This window comes from Podarcis vaucheri (genome assembly GCF_965113315.1).
Source record: "Podarcis vaucheri genome assembly, chromosome: 16".
Classification (NCBI taxonomy): domain Eukaryota; kingdom Metazoa; phylum Chordata; class Lepidosauria; order Squamata; family Lacertidae; genus Podarcis; species Podarcis vaucheri.
Genome location: NC_138754.1, coordinates 5,835,801 through 5,850,458, shown reverse-complemented (window position 1 = coordinate 5,850,458; position 14,658 = coordinate 5,835,801). Strand labels below are relative to the sequence as shown.

Below are 14,658 nucleotides of genomic sequence, written 5' to 3'. Positions count from 1 at the left end.
TATGTCCATGATGACTGGGACTCTAAACTAAAAAGCTGCCCCTTCCTGTAAAACCATGAAGTTTGGAGTCTAAAATTATCTCAATGCACCATTGCCTACATCTGTACTGTCTATCCCAGGAATAGAGGAATTCTCGCCTTCCTAGAGCTGTTAGATTCCAACTATTATCAGCCCCAAGCAGGACAGCGAATGGTCAGGGGTCAAAGGAGTTTGAGTCATATACAGAGGACCACACATACCAAATCCCTCCACTGGTTTAGCTCAGTGGAAGCCAATGTGATGCCCACCAGATTGTTTGAACCACAACTTCGATCACCCTTGACCATTGACCATACTGTTTGGGGCTGAAGGGAGTTGAAGTCTAACAACATCCACAAGGCACAAGTTCCACCACCCTAAAGATCTCACCGTAACACCATTAAGCCCAAAGTCTGAAATTACATAACATATCACTACCTATATGTGTGCTGTCTGGTTTAGGAATTAGGACCCTGTGGTCTTCCAGATATTATTGGACTTCATTACCCATGATCCTTCACCTATTTCCATGATGGCTGTGGATGATGGGAGTCCAAAAGTATCAGGGTGGGCAGCAGATTGGGGAAGGCAAATCTGGAGATCAGAGTGGCCCTCTGAAAATCCATATAAATGAGCCACCCTGGAGAACTCCCATTCTTCAAATCTTAATCCACATGATCAGTGATGAATAATCCATTTATCAGCTGGCACGGGGTACTACAAATCTGTGTGGCAAGGAGCTCAGCATAGTTCTGCCTGGTGCTGATGTGGAGACATTGATCTCCCGCAACTTCATCTCTGAGTCATTAGGGCTACCATCCAACCACTGTCACCAGCATCCACTGTCACCAGCATTTCCCAAAGAGCTCTTTGATCTTTATCGAAGCCACATCCTTTATCATCTGTATCATGGAACTGGTGTGACTACTAATTGGATGTATCTTGATCCATCGAATTATGGTTAAATAACGTGTCAAGGATCAGGTGTCATGAGTCCATGGTCTCCTTGGGTCCATGGTTTTGGACTGACCCACCATTCCCAGGCTCATCTATCATCTATAGGGAGGAGGACTGTTTAGAACCATATAAAAGGGCCTCTCTATCCAGGAGTCCTCATTCACTCACTGGCCTTTGCCTCTTCACCAGCTGTCTTCTCCCCACTTGTTAAGGTAAGTCAGATTCTGCTGATGCTTGTGTCTTCACTTTGCCCTGAGTGGGTTTCTAGACTTCTGCTATCAGTGTTAACTAGAATACTGTGGTTCAGATTGGGACTACACCATCAAGATATCAGGAAAAAACAGTGGACTCAGATGGTGGTGTTTGAGGTTTTGAAACAATGAATGGATGGATGGATGCCCTGAAGCAATGGGTTTTCTGTATCAGTGCTAGTTACCTTTTAGGTCCTACACTATGTTTCTGTGGGTTGGGAATCAGGATCCCAGAGAAATGAGGAAGGGAGCCATTCAGGGATTCCTGTTGTGGATTTGTTTATTCTCTGCACTCTGGACAAGTTTGGAGGGGGATGGGTGACAGGAATGCTCAGTCCTCGAGGCAGAAAAAGAAGCTGTACATTTCCACAGGTTAAGGTGGAACTTAAATGGCTCAGGACCACAATATCTCAAGGACCGCCTCTTTCCATATGAACCTGCCTAGTCCCTGAGATTATCTTCTGAGGCCCTTCTAGGTGTGCCTCCTCCATGACAGGTCTGGAGGGTGGCAAAATGAGAACGGACCTTTCCTGTATTGACTCCCCGTTGGTGGAATGCCCTCCCCCGGGAAGTTCACCTGGCACCTTCATTATACACCTTTAGGTGCCAGGTGCCAGGCAAAAAACAGATCTTTGGCTGATTGACATCCAGTGCCCTTTTGAAATGGGGAGGGGGCGATTTATTGCTATGTATATGCTTTTATTATGTATATATTTTTTGTTTTTATGTATATGCCTGGGGGCAAATGTAATAATAAATAAAATAAAATAAGTGCAATTTTATATAAAGAATTATCAAAGCGGTGGAGGTTGGGTCATTGGAGCTAATAGGGCAGAGTCCCAGAAACCTGAGTCTGCTCTCAGAGAACTCAGACCTGCTTCCCCTTCTGCAACCAGTTTAGGGATTGCCTGACATACCAGGCTCCGCTGCCCAAATCTGTTTCCAAAAGGTGAAAAGCCAGGTGCCTCCATGAAGGGCACAAGCAGAACAGGACCACATCAGCCCTCAACTGTGTGTTTAGATGAGGTGTGGAGAACCTGGAGGACCTCAAGATGTTGTTAGATGATGAACTACAGGAAGTGGGGTTGCTCTCAGTTCCGGCTTGTGGGCTTTCCAGAAGCATTGGTTGGCCACAGTGAGAACCAGATTCAGAAGTACAAGGTCCACTAGCCTGTGGTCTTATGACTACAACTCTCACCATCTTTGATCATTGACCATGTTGTTTGGGAGTGGTGGGTGTTGAGGTCCCCACAACATATGAGGAGCACCAAGTCCTCCCAGCCTGATCAAAAGAGCTCCCCCTTCCCATTGGGGAAGACTGGCGTATTCACCTCCTGTTCGATGTTTAAGAGCAAAGTTAGCTCTCTTATACTTGACATATCACCTATGCACTTCCATCATCTACTTGTAATTCATGAATGGATGGACATAGAAGACAACGACAGATACATAATTTTCATGGTTTGGAGAAAGAAAAGAAACCTGTGTTTCTGATCTAATGAGGTGTTGTTTCCCCCCCGTGTATTTCAGATGTGTGAAGAAGGGTGTAACGATAGAGTTATCTACTCTTCTGGGAGAGAACCCTGGTTCAATCTGAACTCAACATGGTATGGCCCAGCTGGATCCTGGTTGGACAACCGCCGCAAACCATTTCGCTATGTTGTAAACACAGCCTGTGTCACCGGCTGCAACCGCAGGGATGATGTACCGAGAAGAGGAGGCCACAATTACCGATGCTACGGCTATCGGCGCTCCACCTGTAGACAAGGGGGAAACCCAAGAGTGACCTGCTGCGTCCACAATCCTTCGGGAGGACCCCGTGATTACTGGGGGCGTCCAATAGGCGATTCGTGTGATGGAAATACAGGAGGGCACTATTCTAATGAAGAGTCATTCTGCTGTGGATCTGGTGGTGGATGCGGAGGTGGATCTGCTGGTGGATGCGGAGGTGGATCTGCTTCTGGATGCGGAGGAGGACAAGGAGGGGCATGTGCCCAGCCAGTTGCTTCATCAGGAGGATGTGGAGGAGGACGAGGAGTGTGTTCTGAGCCTGGATGTGGAAGAGGACGAGCAGTATGCGCAGAACCTGGATGTGGCAGATCTTCAAGAGGGCTGCAAACCTCTGGGGGAGCAGGGTGTGCTGGGTCTTCAGGAGGATGTGGAGGAGGACGAGGAGTGTGTTCTGAGCCTGGATGTGGAAGGTCTTCAAGACGGCCACAAACCTCTGGGGGATCAGTGTGTTCCGAGTCCAGCGTTAGATCTTCAGGAAGATGTGGAAGAGGAAGAGGAGTATGTTTTGAGCCAGGATGTGGAGGAGGAAGAGGAGTATGTTCTGAGCCGGGATGCCGCTCATAGGAGAGTATGTGCTGAGACAAGGGGTTAATCTTCAGGTGGATGGAGGAGGAAGTGTTCCAATGGTGAGCTCATCATCTACACAGAAGGTTCTTCCTTCCAGATGGTGAGAGGGAAGAAAGCTGCAGGTGCCGTCCTAGGCTTACTGATGGTCCCGATACCAAACCACATAAATAGCCTTTTCCATCAATGTCTTCTTCTAAATTTGAAAACATCCTGAAAATGATGTACCATTTCTCACTCCATCAACCCCTGAGTGATCCTGAAAACCTAAAGACTGTGCCCACTGCAGAGAAGTGTGAACATTTCTTAGTGGACCATATCAGAACCATTGGTGCCTGAACATTATCTGCCTGCAATGAAGTTCTGTGCTTTTCCTGTTTTTCAATAAAATTCTGTTGATTGGCTAAAGTTGTGTTATTCTGATGATTGGGTGCAGTCAGTGGCTGCCCTGCTGGTTCCTTCTTTGTGGCCTGGGAAGATGGGTGTGGCTAGGTGAAATATACTCAGAGTCACAAAGTGATTTCATGCTATTTATTCAGCTCATAGTGGTGAGGAGGAATGAATGAAAGTCCCCTCACAGTATCTGCTTTATATACATTATTTACACAATGGGCTGCACATGATTGGCTAATTCCGGAATTCTACTGTAAGCCAATCAGGTTGTGGATTCACTTCTATCTGGAGCAGGAATGGGTGGTTCCTGCCAACCAATCATACTGCTGCATTGTTCTAGGACCAATCAGACTGCTGCATTCTGAATCCTATTGTTCTAGGACCAATCAGACTGCTGCATTTTGGATCCTATTGTTCTAGGACCAATCAGACTGCTGCAGTTTGGATCCTATTCAACTCAGTACATAACACCAGGGATTGATGTAAATCAGAAATTAAATTGTTATATCAAAAGGGAACAACTGCTATGTAAAATCACATAGAATTATTTTTTACTCTACAGTGCCCTCTGGTGTGTCATGTTTATAATGCATTGAAAACGCTGCTTTCTTAATAATGTAGCTAAGTCGAATGTCTCTTGCTTGCCACCACTAATTGCTTTTGAAGCATCCCAACAACTCATTGCCCAATTCATATGTTAGAATGGTGACATCTTGTGCAACTGATAATTGTCATGTTGCTAAGGAGTGACTGATACTTACTATGTACGCTTCCACATATGAGTCACATGGAAAAACAACAGCAGATTTGTCTGACCTTAGATCTTTCCAGCTGAGTACACTTCCCTGGCCATCTATGCTGGCCCACCAGGACTTTGATCAACTTCCTAGATTTGCTATCCATGTGGATGGAAAACTTGCAGTGCTCCAGATGTTTCTGCACTCCAGCTCCCATCAACCCCAGCATTCAGCATGGCCCAATGGTCAGGAGTGAGAGAAGTTGAAAATAACATTTGTTTTTTTTAAAAAAAAACACACCAGAAGCTGTTCTTTCGTTAATTATAGGGGCAGAACCACCAAAATTGTATTGAAATTAATTTATCTATGCTACCACAGCAGCAAGAATGTTACTTGTCCAAAAATGGAAAGAAGCAGAAATCCCATTAAAGGAAAATTGATATAAAAAATTATGGCATATTCAGAAATAGTGAAACTTACCAGAAGAATAAGAAATCAAGATAACAAACATTTTATAAAAGAGTGGAAATGGTTTATTGCAGGCATAGGCAAACTCAGCCCTCCTGCTGTTTGGGGACTACAATTCCCGTCATCCCTGACCACTGGTCCTGTTAGCTAGGGATGATGGGAGTTGTAGTCCCCAAACATCTGGAGGGCCAAGTTTGGCTATGCCTGGTTTATTGAATATTTACAGATAAACTGCAAACAGATTAGCAGGATTACTGTAATAACCTGCAGTTTCATAAGAGTATATATGTGAAGTAGATAATTAAATGAGCAAATTAAATAAATTTGGATATGCAGAAGATATTGAAAAATGAATTTAAGGAACCGCAGAAAGAAGGGGGAGGAAGCCAAACTTTGAAATATTAAATTGATTGTAAAACTAATGAAATGTATAAACTTCAAAAGTATAAATAAAGACTTTTTTAAGTCTGGAAGTTGAAATCTGGCAACATCTGGAAGGCCATAGACCTCCATAAACTTAAATCTTCCAATTTATATATAGAAATGCAAATTAGAAATTTAGGTTGCAGCATCTGGGACTTCCTAGTTTAGTGGGGGGAGAGAAAGACTAAATGATGAAATGATAGAAGCTTATATAATTATGCATGGCATGAAGAAAGTAGAGTGAGAAAGGTGTTTCTTCCTGTTTCGTAACACTAGAACTCATGAACATTCAGCAAAGCTGAATGTGGAAGATTCTTCTTCATGCAACAGATAGTTAGTCTATGGAACTCCCTTCCACAAGAGGCAGTGATGGCCATCAACTTGAATGGCTTTAAAAGGGGACTGTGATGGACTACATGGAATTGGCAGAAATGACTGGCAGAATCCGTGACCAGGGAGAAGAGCCGGTGGAAGAAGACTGGAAGAAATTTAAAGGCTACTTGCAGAAATACTGTAAAATTAACGAATGTTAAAATGATGTTGGAACGGAAAATAAGTGGTATTGGTAAAAAGATTATTAAGAATATGCAAATATGGATTGACAATGGTTGAAAATACATAGTTATAATAGGTTAAGATACTGAGTAAAGATAAATGATAGAGGGTAAGGATTTGCTGAAAGGACTTTTAAACGGGAATACAAAAGGGGAGGTGTGAGGAGGTCTAAGAAATAAGGAAACGAGCTGAAAGATTATTGAAAGATGGATTTTATGCTAAAAAAATTTCTCCTCCTTTTCTATTTAGCTATTATCTTCTCTTTCTTGTCTAGATATCTTTTCTATGTGATTTTTTCTTCTTTCTTTCTTTTTTCTTTCTTTTTAGGTTGTTAAGTTTTTTTAAAAAAATTTCTTATATTGTAAACTTATGATTTTTGTAAACCCTATTGTGCAAACCTATGTTTTGTGTAAATTTATGTTTTATGTTAAACCTTAATAAATATTTTATAAAAAAATAAAAATAAAAGGGGACTGAACAAATGAATGGAGCAAAGACTATTTTTTTTTAAAAAAAATATTTTTTATTAACAGGCCAATCACATCACATTATCTATATCACATTAGTTCCAAATTAAACAGCCAAATTTTAAATTTTGTTGGGGGTACCCATACTTCAAGCTCCGCACGAGTCCAAAACAGGCATCACTTATCTTACTGCTTTAATTAGACAGTTCTATCCATTTTGATCCAGACAGTCCTTTATTACTTCCTTTCTCTTCTTGTTGTTATCGTATATTCCTTTCTTTGCGATCTCTGGTGATTTTCACAAGCAGGTTGAAAACTGGCATTCTGTGTGGGTTTTGTACTCTTCCAAAAATCATATCGGTCAGGGATAGCCTCTGTACAACGCTTCCATAAACAAAATTACAGTGGTGCCCCGCAAGACAAATGCCTCGCAAGACGGAAAACCCGCTAGACGAAAGAGTTTTCCGTTTTGGAGGTGCTTCGCAAAACGAATTTCCTATGGGCTTGCTTCGCAAGACGACAATGTCTTGCGAGTTCCTGCTGGGTTTTTTTCCTCCCCCCCCCCTTTTTCTAAGCTGCTAAGCCGCTTATCAGCTGATCTGATCAGCAGATAAGCCGCTAAAAGCCACTAAAAGCCGCTAATAGCGCTAATCCGCTAATCCGTCAATGGGCTTGCTTCGCAAGACGAAAAAACCGCTAGACAAAGAGAATCACAGAACGGATTCTTTTCGTCTTGCGAGGCACCACTGTAATCTCCGGTCTGTCCTTTATTTTTCTCAGGCTTACCAAATAAATCAAATGAATGGAGCAAAGACTATCATAGCTACAAGCCACAGTGGGTATGGGGCAGTGGCGTAGCGTGGGGGGTGCCAGGGGTGCCAGCCGCACCGGGCGAAACTTCTAGGGGGGCGCGCTCGCTGCCTCCGGAGTCGCCAAAGAGCCTCGGGCGCAGGCTGTAGCTGGCAGAGGCTCTCAGCGCTGGCCACGGTCCCCGCGCGTCAGGGCCATGGAGGGCGCGCCAGGCAGCCCCTCCTCACCGACCGGCAGCGTTCGCCTGCGGGGCTCGGCCAGCGCGCTGGGCTGGCCGCGTGGAGTCGCCAAGGAGCCGCCGCCGCCTGCCATGCCGCCCTGGCTGCTTCAACCGCGTCCGACAGCCGGCTCGAGGCTCCTTCCGGCCGGGTCTCCCGACGGGGCACTGCGGGCAGAGGCTCTGGCACCAAGCGCCACGCCGCCCAGGCTCGGGTCGCTGTCTGGACGCGCGCAGCCATCGGCGGCGCTCAAGTGCCTGCGCGCCAAGACCGCCCACCCGCCACGACGGGGCACCCCCACCCGCGCCAGAGGCCGGCCGACGCAGTGGCCCCAGAGCCGCCCCCTCCCCGCGCCAGAAAGAAGCCCCCTCCCCGCGCCAGAAAGAAGCCGCGTCGGGACTAGCCGGGCCGGGGAGGGAGACCGAGAAGGCTGCGCCGCAACGCCCAAAGACGCGCGTCTTGGCGTATTAATGACCATGGTTAGGTGTTAGGGGGCGCAAATTACTTGCCTTGCCCCGGGTTAGGGGGCGCAAATTACTTGCCTTGCCCCGGGTGCTGATAACCCATGCTACGCCGCTGGTATGGGGTGCCTCCATGGGGAGAGGAAGAGATGCTTCTGAATGGCAGTTGCTGGAAACTACAGGACAGGAGAAGGGGTTTGCTTTCAGGTCCGGCTTGTGGGTTTCTGACAGGCACCTGGAGTGGCTGCTGTGAGCTGAAGATGCTGAACTAAATGAGCTATTGGCCTGATCAAACAGACTCATCTTCTGTTCTTATATTATCATGCATTTAATTGTTTTTGGTGGTTCTACACACCACAAAGTGAGGCGGGTGGCGCTGTGGGTTAAACCACAGAGCCTAGGACTTGCCAATCAGAAGACTGGTGGTTCGAATCCCCGTGACGGGGTGAGCTCCCGTTGCTCGGTCCCTGCTCCTGCCAACCTAGCAGTTCAAAAGCACATCAAAGTGCAAGTAGATAAATAGGTACTGCTCTGGCGGGAAGGTAAACAGCATTTCCGTGTGCTGCTCTGGTTCGCCAGAAGCGGCTTAGTCATGACTCAGAAGCTGTACGCCGGCTCCCTCAGCCAATAAAGCGAGATGAGCGCCGCAGCCCCAGAGTCGTCCGCGACTAGACCTAACAGTCAGGGGTCCCTTTACCTTTACCTTTACCTTTACCTTTACCTTTACCTTTACCCGACCCCAAAGACCTTTACCAATTTGAAATGTGGTGGAGTAATTATAAGAATAATTATGACTATGGAAAAAACACCCCTGAATATATCATATAATCAATAGCACGTTAACCCATTCTTATTTATAATAATAGAACTGTAGAGTTGGAAGGGACCTTGAGAATCATTTAGTCCAATCCATGTCAATGCAGGAATATGCAGCTGACCCATAGAGGGATTGAACCGTGCTCTAACCCAGGGGTCAGCAAACTTTTTCAGCAGGGGGCCAGTCCACTCTCCATCAGACCTTTGGGGGGCCAGATTATACAGTAGTACCTCTGGTTACATATGCTTCAGGTACAGACTCCACTAACCCAGAAATAGTACCTCGGATTAAGAACTTTGCTTCAGGATGAGAACAGAAATCATGCTCCGGCGGCGTGGCGGCAGCAGGAGGCCCCATTAGCTAAAGTGGTGCTTCAGGTTAAGAACGGACCTCAAGAACGAATTAAGTACTTAACCCGAGGTACCACTGTGTTTTGAAAATAAAAATAAAATAATTCCAATGCCCCACAAATAACCCAGAGATACATTTTAAATAAAAGCACACATTCTACTCATGTAAAAACACGCTGATTCCAGGATTTAGAAGGTAATTGGGCCAGATCTGGCCCCCGGGCCTTAGTTTGCCTACCCATGTTGTAACCAGCTGAACTATTATGTGCTTTTGATGGTTATTATCATTTAACACTCATAAAGTGCCCATATCTTTCTAAGCAGAGTGTGTACATACACACACAAAGAGACACAGATACCCTAATCTATGTCCATGATGACTAAGGCTCTAATCTAAAAAAAAAACCCGTAAAACCATGAAGTTTGGAGTCTAAAATTATACAACTACCTGACATTCAGAAAACATCTTAAGGCAGCCCTGTTCAGGGAAGTTTTTAACGTGTGATATTTTATTGTATTTTTGTTTCTATGGAAGCCGCCCAGAGTGGCTGGGGAGGCCCAGCCAGATGGGCGGGGTATAAATAATAAATTGTTGTTGTTGTTGTTGTTGTTGTTGCATACATTTGTACTGTTTATCCCAGGAACATAGGGATTATGTCCCTCCTACAGCTGTAGGATTCCAACTCTTATCAGCCCTGAGCAAGACAGCCAATGGCCAGGGGTCAAAGGAGTTGGAGTCATATAAAGAGGACCACAGATACCAAAGCCCTCCACTGGTTTAGCCTAGTGAAAGCCAATGTGATGCCCACCAGATTGTTTGAACCACAACTTCCATCACCCTTGGCCATCAACCATACTGTTTGGGGCTGAAGGGAGTTGAAGTCTAACAACAACCACAAGGCACCCACCATAACACTATTAAGCTCAAAGTCTGAAATTACCTAAAAAATATCACTAGCTAGATGTGCGCTGTCTGATTTAGGAATTAGGACCCTGTGGTCTTCCAAATGTTATTGGATTTCAATATCCCACGATCCTTCACCTATTTCTATGATGGCTGTGGATGATGGGAATCCAACATTATCAGGGTGGGCAGCAGATTGGGAAAGGCAAATCTGGAGATCAGAGTGACCCGCTGAAAATCCATATAAATGAGCCACCCTCTAGAACTCCCATTCTTCAAATCTCAATCCACATGAGCAGTGATGAATAATACATTTATCAGCAGGCACGGGGTACTACAAATCTGTGTGGCAAGGAGCTCAGCATGGTTCTGCCTGGTGCTGATGTGGAGACATTGATCTCCTACAGCTTCATCTCTGAGTCATTAGGGCTACCATCCAACCACTGTCACCAGCATCACTGTCACCAGCATTTCCCAAAGAGCTCTTTGATCTTTATAGAAGCCACATGCTTTATCACTTGTATCATGGAACTGGTGTGACTACTAATTAGATGTATCTTGATCCATCGAATTATGGTTACATAACGTGTCAAGGATCAGGTGCAAATGAGGCTGCTGTAGTATGCAGACATGGTCTTCTTGGGTCCATGGTTTTGGACTGACCCACCATTCCCAGGCTCCTGTATCATCTATAGGGAGGAGGACTGTTTAGAACCATATAAAAGGGCCTCTCTATCCAGGAGTCCTCATTCACTCACTGGCCTTTGCCTCTTCACCAGCTGTCTTCTCCCCACTTGTTAAGGTAAGTCAGATTCTGCTGGTGCTTGTGTCTTCACGTTGCCCTGAGTGGGTTTCTAGACTTCTGCTATCAGTGTTAACTAGAATACTGTGGTTCAGATTGGGACTACAGTGGACTCAGATGGTGGTGTTTGAGGTTTTGAAACAATGATTGGATGGATGCCCTGAAGCAATGGGTTTTCTGTATCAGTGCTAGTTACCTTTTGGGTCCTACACTATGTTTCTATGGGTTGGGAATCAGGATCCCAGATAAATGAGGATGGAAGCCATTCAGGGATTCCTGTTGTGGATTTGTTTATTTTCTGTACTCTGGACAAGATTGGAGGGGAGTGGATGACAGGAATGCTCAGTCCCCGAGACAGAGAAAGAAGCTGTACATTTCCACAAGTTAAAGTGGAACTTAAATGATTCAGGACCACAATATCTCAAGGACCGCCTCTTTCCATATGAACCTGCCTAGACCCTGAGATAATATTCTGAGGTCCTTCTTGGTGTGCATCCTCCATGACAGGTCCGTAGGGTGGCAAAATGAGAACGGACCTTTCCTGTATTGACTCCCCGTTGGTGGAATGCCCTCCCCCGGGAAGTTCACCTGGCACCTTCATTATACACCTGCTTCCCCTTCTGCAACCAGTTTAGGGATTGCCTGACATACCAGGCTCCGCTGCCCAAATCTGTTTCCAAAAGGTGAAAAGCCAGGTTCCTCCATGGAGGGCACAAGCAGAACAGGACCACATCAGCCCTCAACTGTGTGGTTAGATGAGGTGTGGAGAACCTGTTGGACCTCAAGTTGTTGTTAGACGACAAACTACAGGAAGTGGGGTTGCTCTCAGTTCCTGCTTGTGGGCGTTCCATAAGCATTGGTTGGCCACTGTTAGAACTGGATATAGAACTAAAAGGGCCACTTGCCTGTGGTCTTATCACTACAACCTCCACCATCTTTGATCACTGACCATGTTGTTTGGGGTTGGTGGGTGTCAGAGTACTCACAACATCTGAAGAACACCAAGTCCTCCCAGCCTGATCTAAAGAGCTCCCCCTTCCCATTGGGGAAGACTGATTAACCTTCTCTCCATGTTTAAGAGCAAAGTTAGCTATTTTATACTTGAAACATCATCCATGCACTTCCATCATATACTTGTAATTCAAGAATAGATGGACATAGAAGACAATGGCAGATACATAATTTTGGTGGTTCAGAGAAAGAGAAGAAATCTTTGTTTCTGATCTAATGAGGTGTTGTTTTTCCCCCGTGTCTTTCAGATGTGTGAAGAAGGGTGTAACGATAGAGTTATCTACTCTTCTGGGAGAGAACCCTGGTTCAATCTGAACTCAACATGGTATGATCCAGCTGGATCCTGGTTGGACAACCGCCGCAAACCATTTCGCTATGTTGTAAACACAGCCTGTGTCACCGGTTGCAACCGCAGGGATGATGTACCGAGAAGAGGAGGCCACAATTACCGATGCTACGGCTATCGGCGCTCCACCTGTAGACAAGGGGGAAACCCAAGAGTGACCTGCTGCGTCCACAATCCTTCGGGAGGACCCCGTGATTACTGGGGGCGTCCAATAGGCGATTCGTGTGATGGAAATACAGGAGGGCACTATTCTAATGAAGAGTCGTTCTGCTGTGGATCTGGTGGTGGATGCGGAGGTGGATCTGCTGGTGGATGCGGAGGTGGACAAGGAGGGGCATGTGCCCAGCCAGTTGCTTCATCAGGAGGATGTGGAAGAGGACGAGGAGTGTGCTCTGAGCCTGGATGTGGAAGAGGACGAGCAGTATGCGCAGAACCTGGATGTGGCAGATCTTCAAGAGGGCTGCAAACCTCTGGGGGAGCAGGGTGTGCTGGGTCTTCAGGAAGATGTGGAGGAGGACGAGGAGTGTGTTCTGAGCCTGGATGTGGAAGAGGACGAGCAGTATGCTCAGAACCGGGATGCAGAAGGTCTTCAAGAGGGCTGCAAACCTCTGGGGGAGCAGGGTGTTCTGGGTCTTCAGGAGGATGTGGAGGAGGACGAGGAGTGTGTTCTGAGCCAGGATGTGGAAGAGGACGAGGAGTATGTTTTGAGCCGGGATGCCGCTCATAGGAAAGTATGTGCTGAGCCAAGGGGTTCATCTTCAGGTGGATGGAGGAGGAAGTCTTCTACGCCATTGGAAAGATGCTGAAGAAGGCCTGCCTGTTCCAAGCCATCAGATGGGCTCCAAATCACCCTGTCACTGCAACCACAATAATGTTACAGAGAGAGATGCTGTTGGGCCGAATGGCTGGCAAGAGCAACCACAGCAAAGGAAGCTTGATCTTATTTATTTATTTATTCATTCATTCATTCATTCATGTATTTATTTATTTATTTATTTATTTATTTATTTATTTATTTAATTTATGCATCATTTAGTAGCCAAGCTGGGCTCTCAAAGCAGCTTGCTCTAGAAATTCAACCCCCCCACACCCTTCCAAAACTACAATACATCAGGAAAACATGAGAGTGGAGCTCATCATCTACACAGAAGGTTCTTCCTTCCAGATGGTGAGAGGGAAGAAAGCTGCAGGTGCCGTCCTAGGCTGACTGATGGTCCCGATACCAAACCACATAAATAGCCTTTTCCATCAATGTCTTCTTCTAAATTTGAAAACATCCTGAAAATGATGTACCATTTCTCACTCCATCAACCCCTGAGTGATCCTGAAAACCTAAAGACTGTGCCCACTGCAGAGAAGTGTGAACATTTCTTAGTGGACCATATCTGAACCATTGGCGCCTGAACATTATCTGCCTGCAATGAAGTTCTGTGCTTTTCCTGTTGTTTTCTTTCCCTTGGCATAAATAAATTCTGTTGATTGGCTAAAGTTGTGTTCTTCTGATGATTGGGTGCAGTCAGTGGCTGCCCTGCTGGTTCCTTCTTTGTGACCTGGGAAGAGGGGTGTGGCTAGGTATTGATGTAGCCTGGGGCATGTCTCAGAAGGAATACAGAGAGAAAAGGAGGTCCACATTTTGTTCCAAGCCTAAGACTCCCTATCCTTGTCCTATATATCTGTCCAGGGCATCTACAGGTCCTTTTCATATTTCCTGAACCCCTTTGCTGATACAGGTGGAAAGGAACCATTAGACGACAGATGAGGAATCTTGTAACTTTTCAATAAACAGGGGTGAAGAGGTGGTCCCATTCCTCCTTTTCCTTCCCCCAAGGAACCATACATGGGAGCTATATTGGAAAGCATCCACTGTTAGCCCTGCTCAGGGCAGATTAATTTAAATTAATAGAACAGAACACTTTAGAGTCATTTGCTTTGATGGGTTTACTCTGAGTAGGACTAACATCAGTGACAACCCCCCCCCACACACACACACTTTAGAGAGACATGTGATATCACTAGCTATTGCACTAAAAGGCATTCCTTGAGCAATGCATAAAGGAAAACAGATTCAAGTAGGTAGCCGTGTTGGTCTGCCGTAATCAAAATAAATAAATAAATAAAAATCTTGAAAAAGATTATTTTAAAAACTCTTCCCAAAAAAAATTCCTTTAAAAGAATCAAGTCCTTTAAAAAAAAATTCTAAACAAGTCTTTAAAAGAATCCTTCCATAAAAATTAAAAAATTGTCCAGTAGCACCTTAAAGGTAAAGGGACTCCTGACCATTAGATCCAGTCGTGGCCGACTCTGGGGTTGCAGCG

General features: G+C 45.5%; 1 protein-coding gene across 5 annotated transcripts; it reads left to right on the top strand.

Moving 5' to 3' along the window:
• The first annotated feature begins 1,049 nt into the window (after nt 1-1,049).
• On the top strand, nt 1,050-13,293 carry LOC309520550 (uncharacterized protein). 5 transcript variants are annotated; one of them, XM_082202472.1, is made up of 4 exons: nt 1,050-1,187; nt 2,757-3,427; nt 12,755-12,928; nt 13,031-13,293. In XM_082202472.1, the coding sequence occupies exons 2-4, from the start codon at nt 3,082-3,084 to the stop codon at nt 13,147-13,149; spliced, it is 639 nt and encodes a 212-aa protein (XP_082058598.1). In that variant the 5' UTR covers nt 1,050-1,187; nt 2,757-3,081; the 3' UTR covers nt 13,150-13,293. The 5 variants fall into 5 exon arrangements, with proteins under 5 accessions (XP_082058598.1, XP_082058597.1, XP_082058600.1 ...); XM_082202471.1 differs by having other exon boundaries at nt 12,719-12,928; nt 13,031-13,292; XM_082202474.1 differs by lacking the exons at nt 12,755-12,928; nt 13,031-13,293 and adding exons at nt 3,506-4,073; nt 4,449-5,644.
• Nucleotides 13,294-14,658: the final 1,365 nt, after the last annotated feature.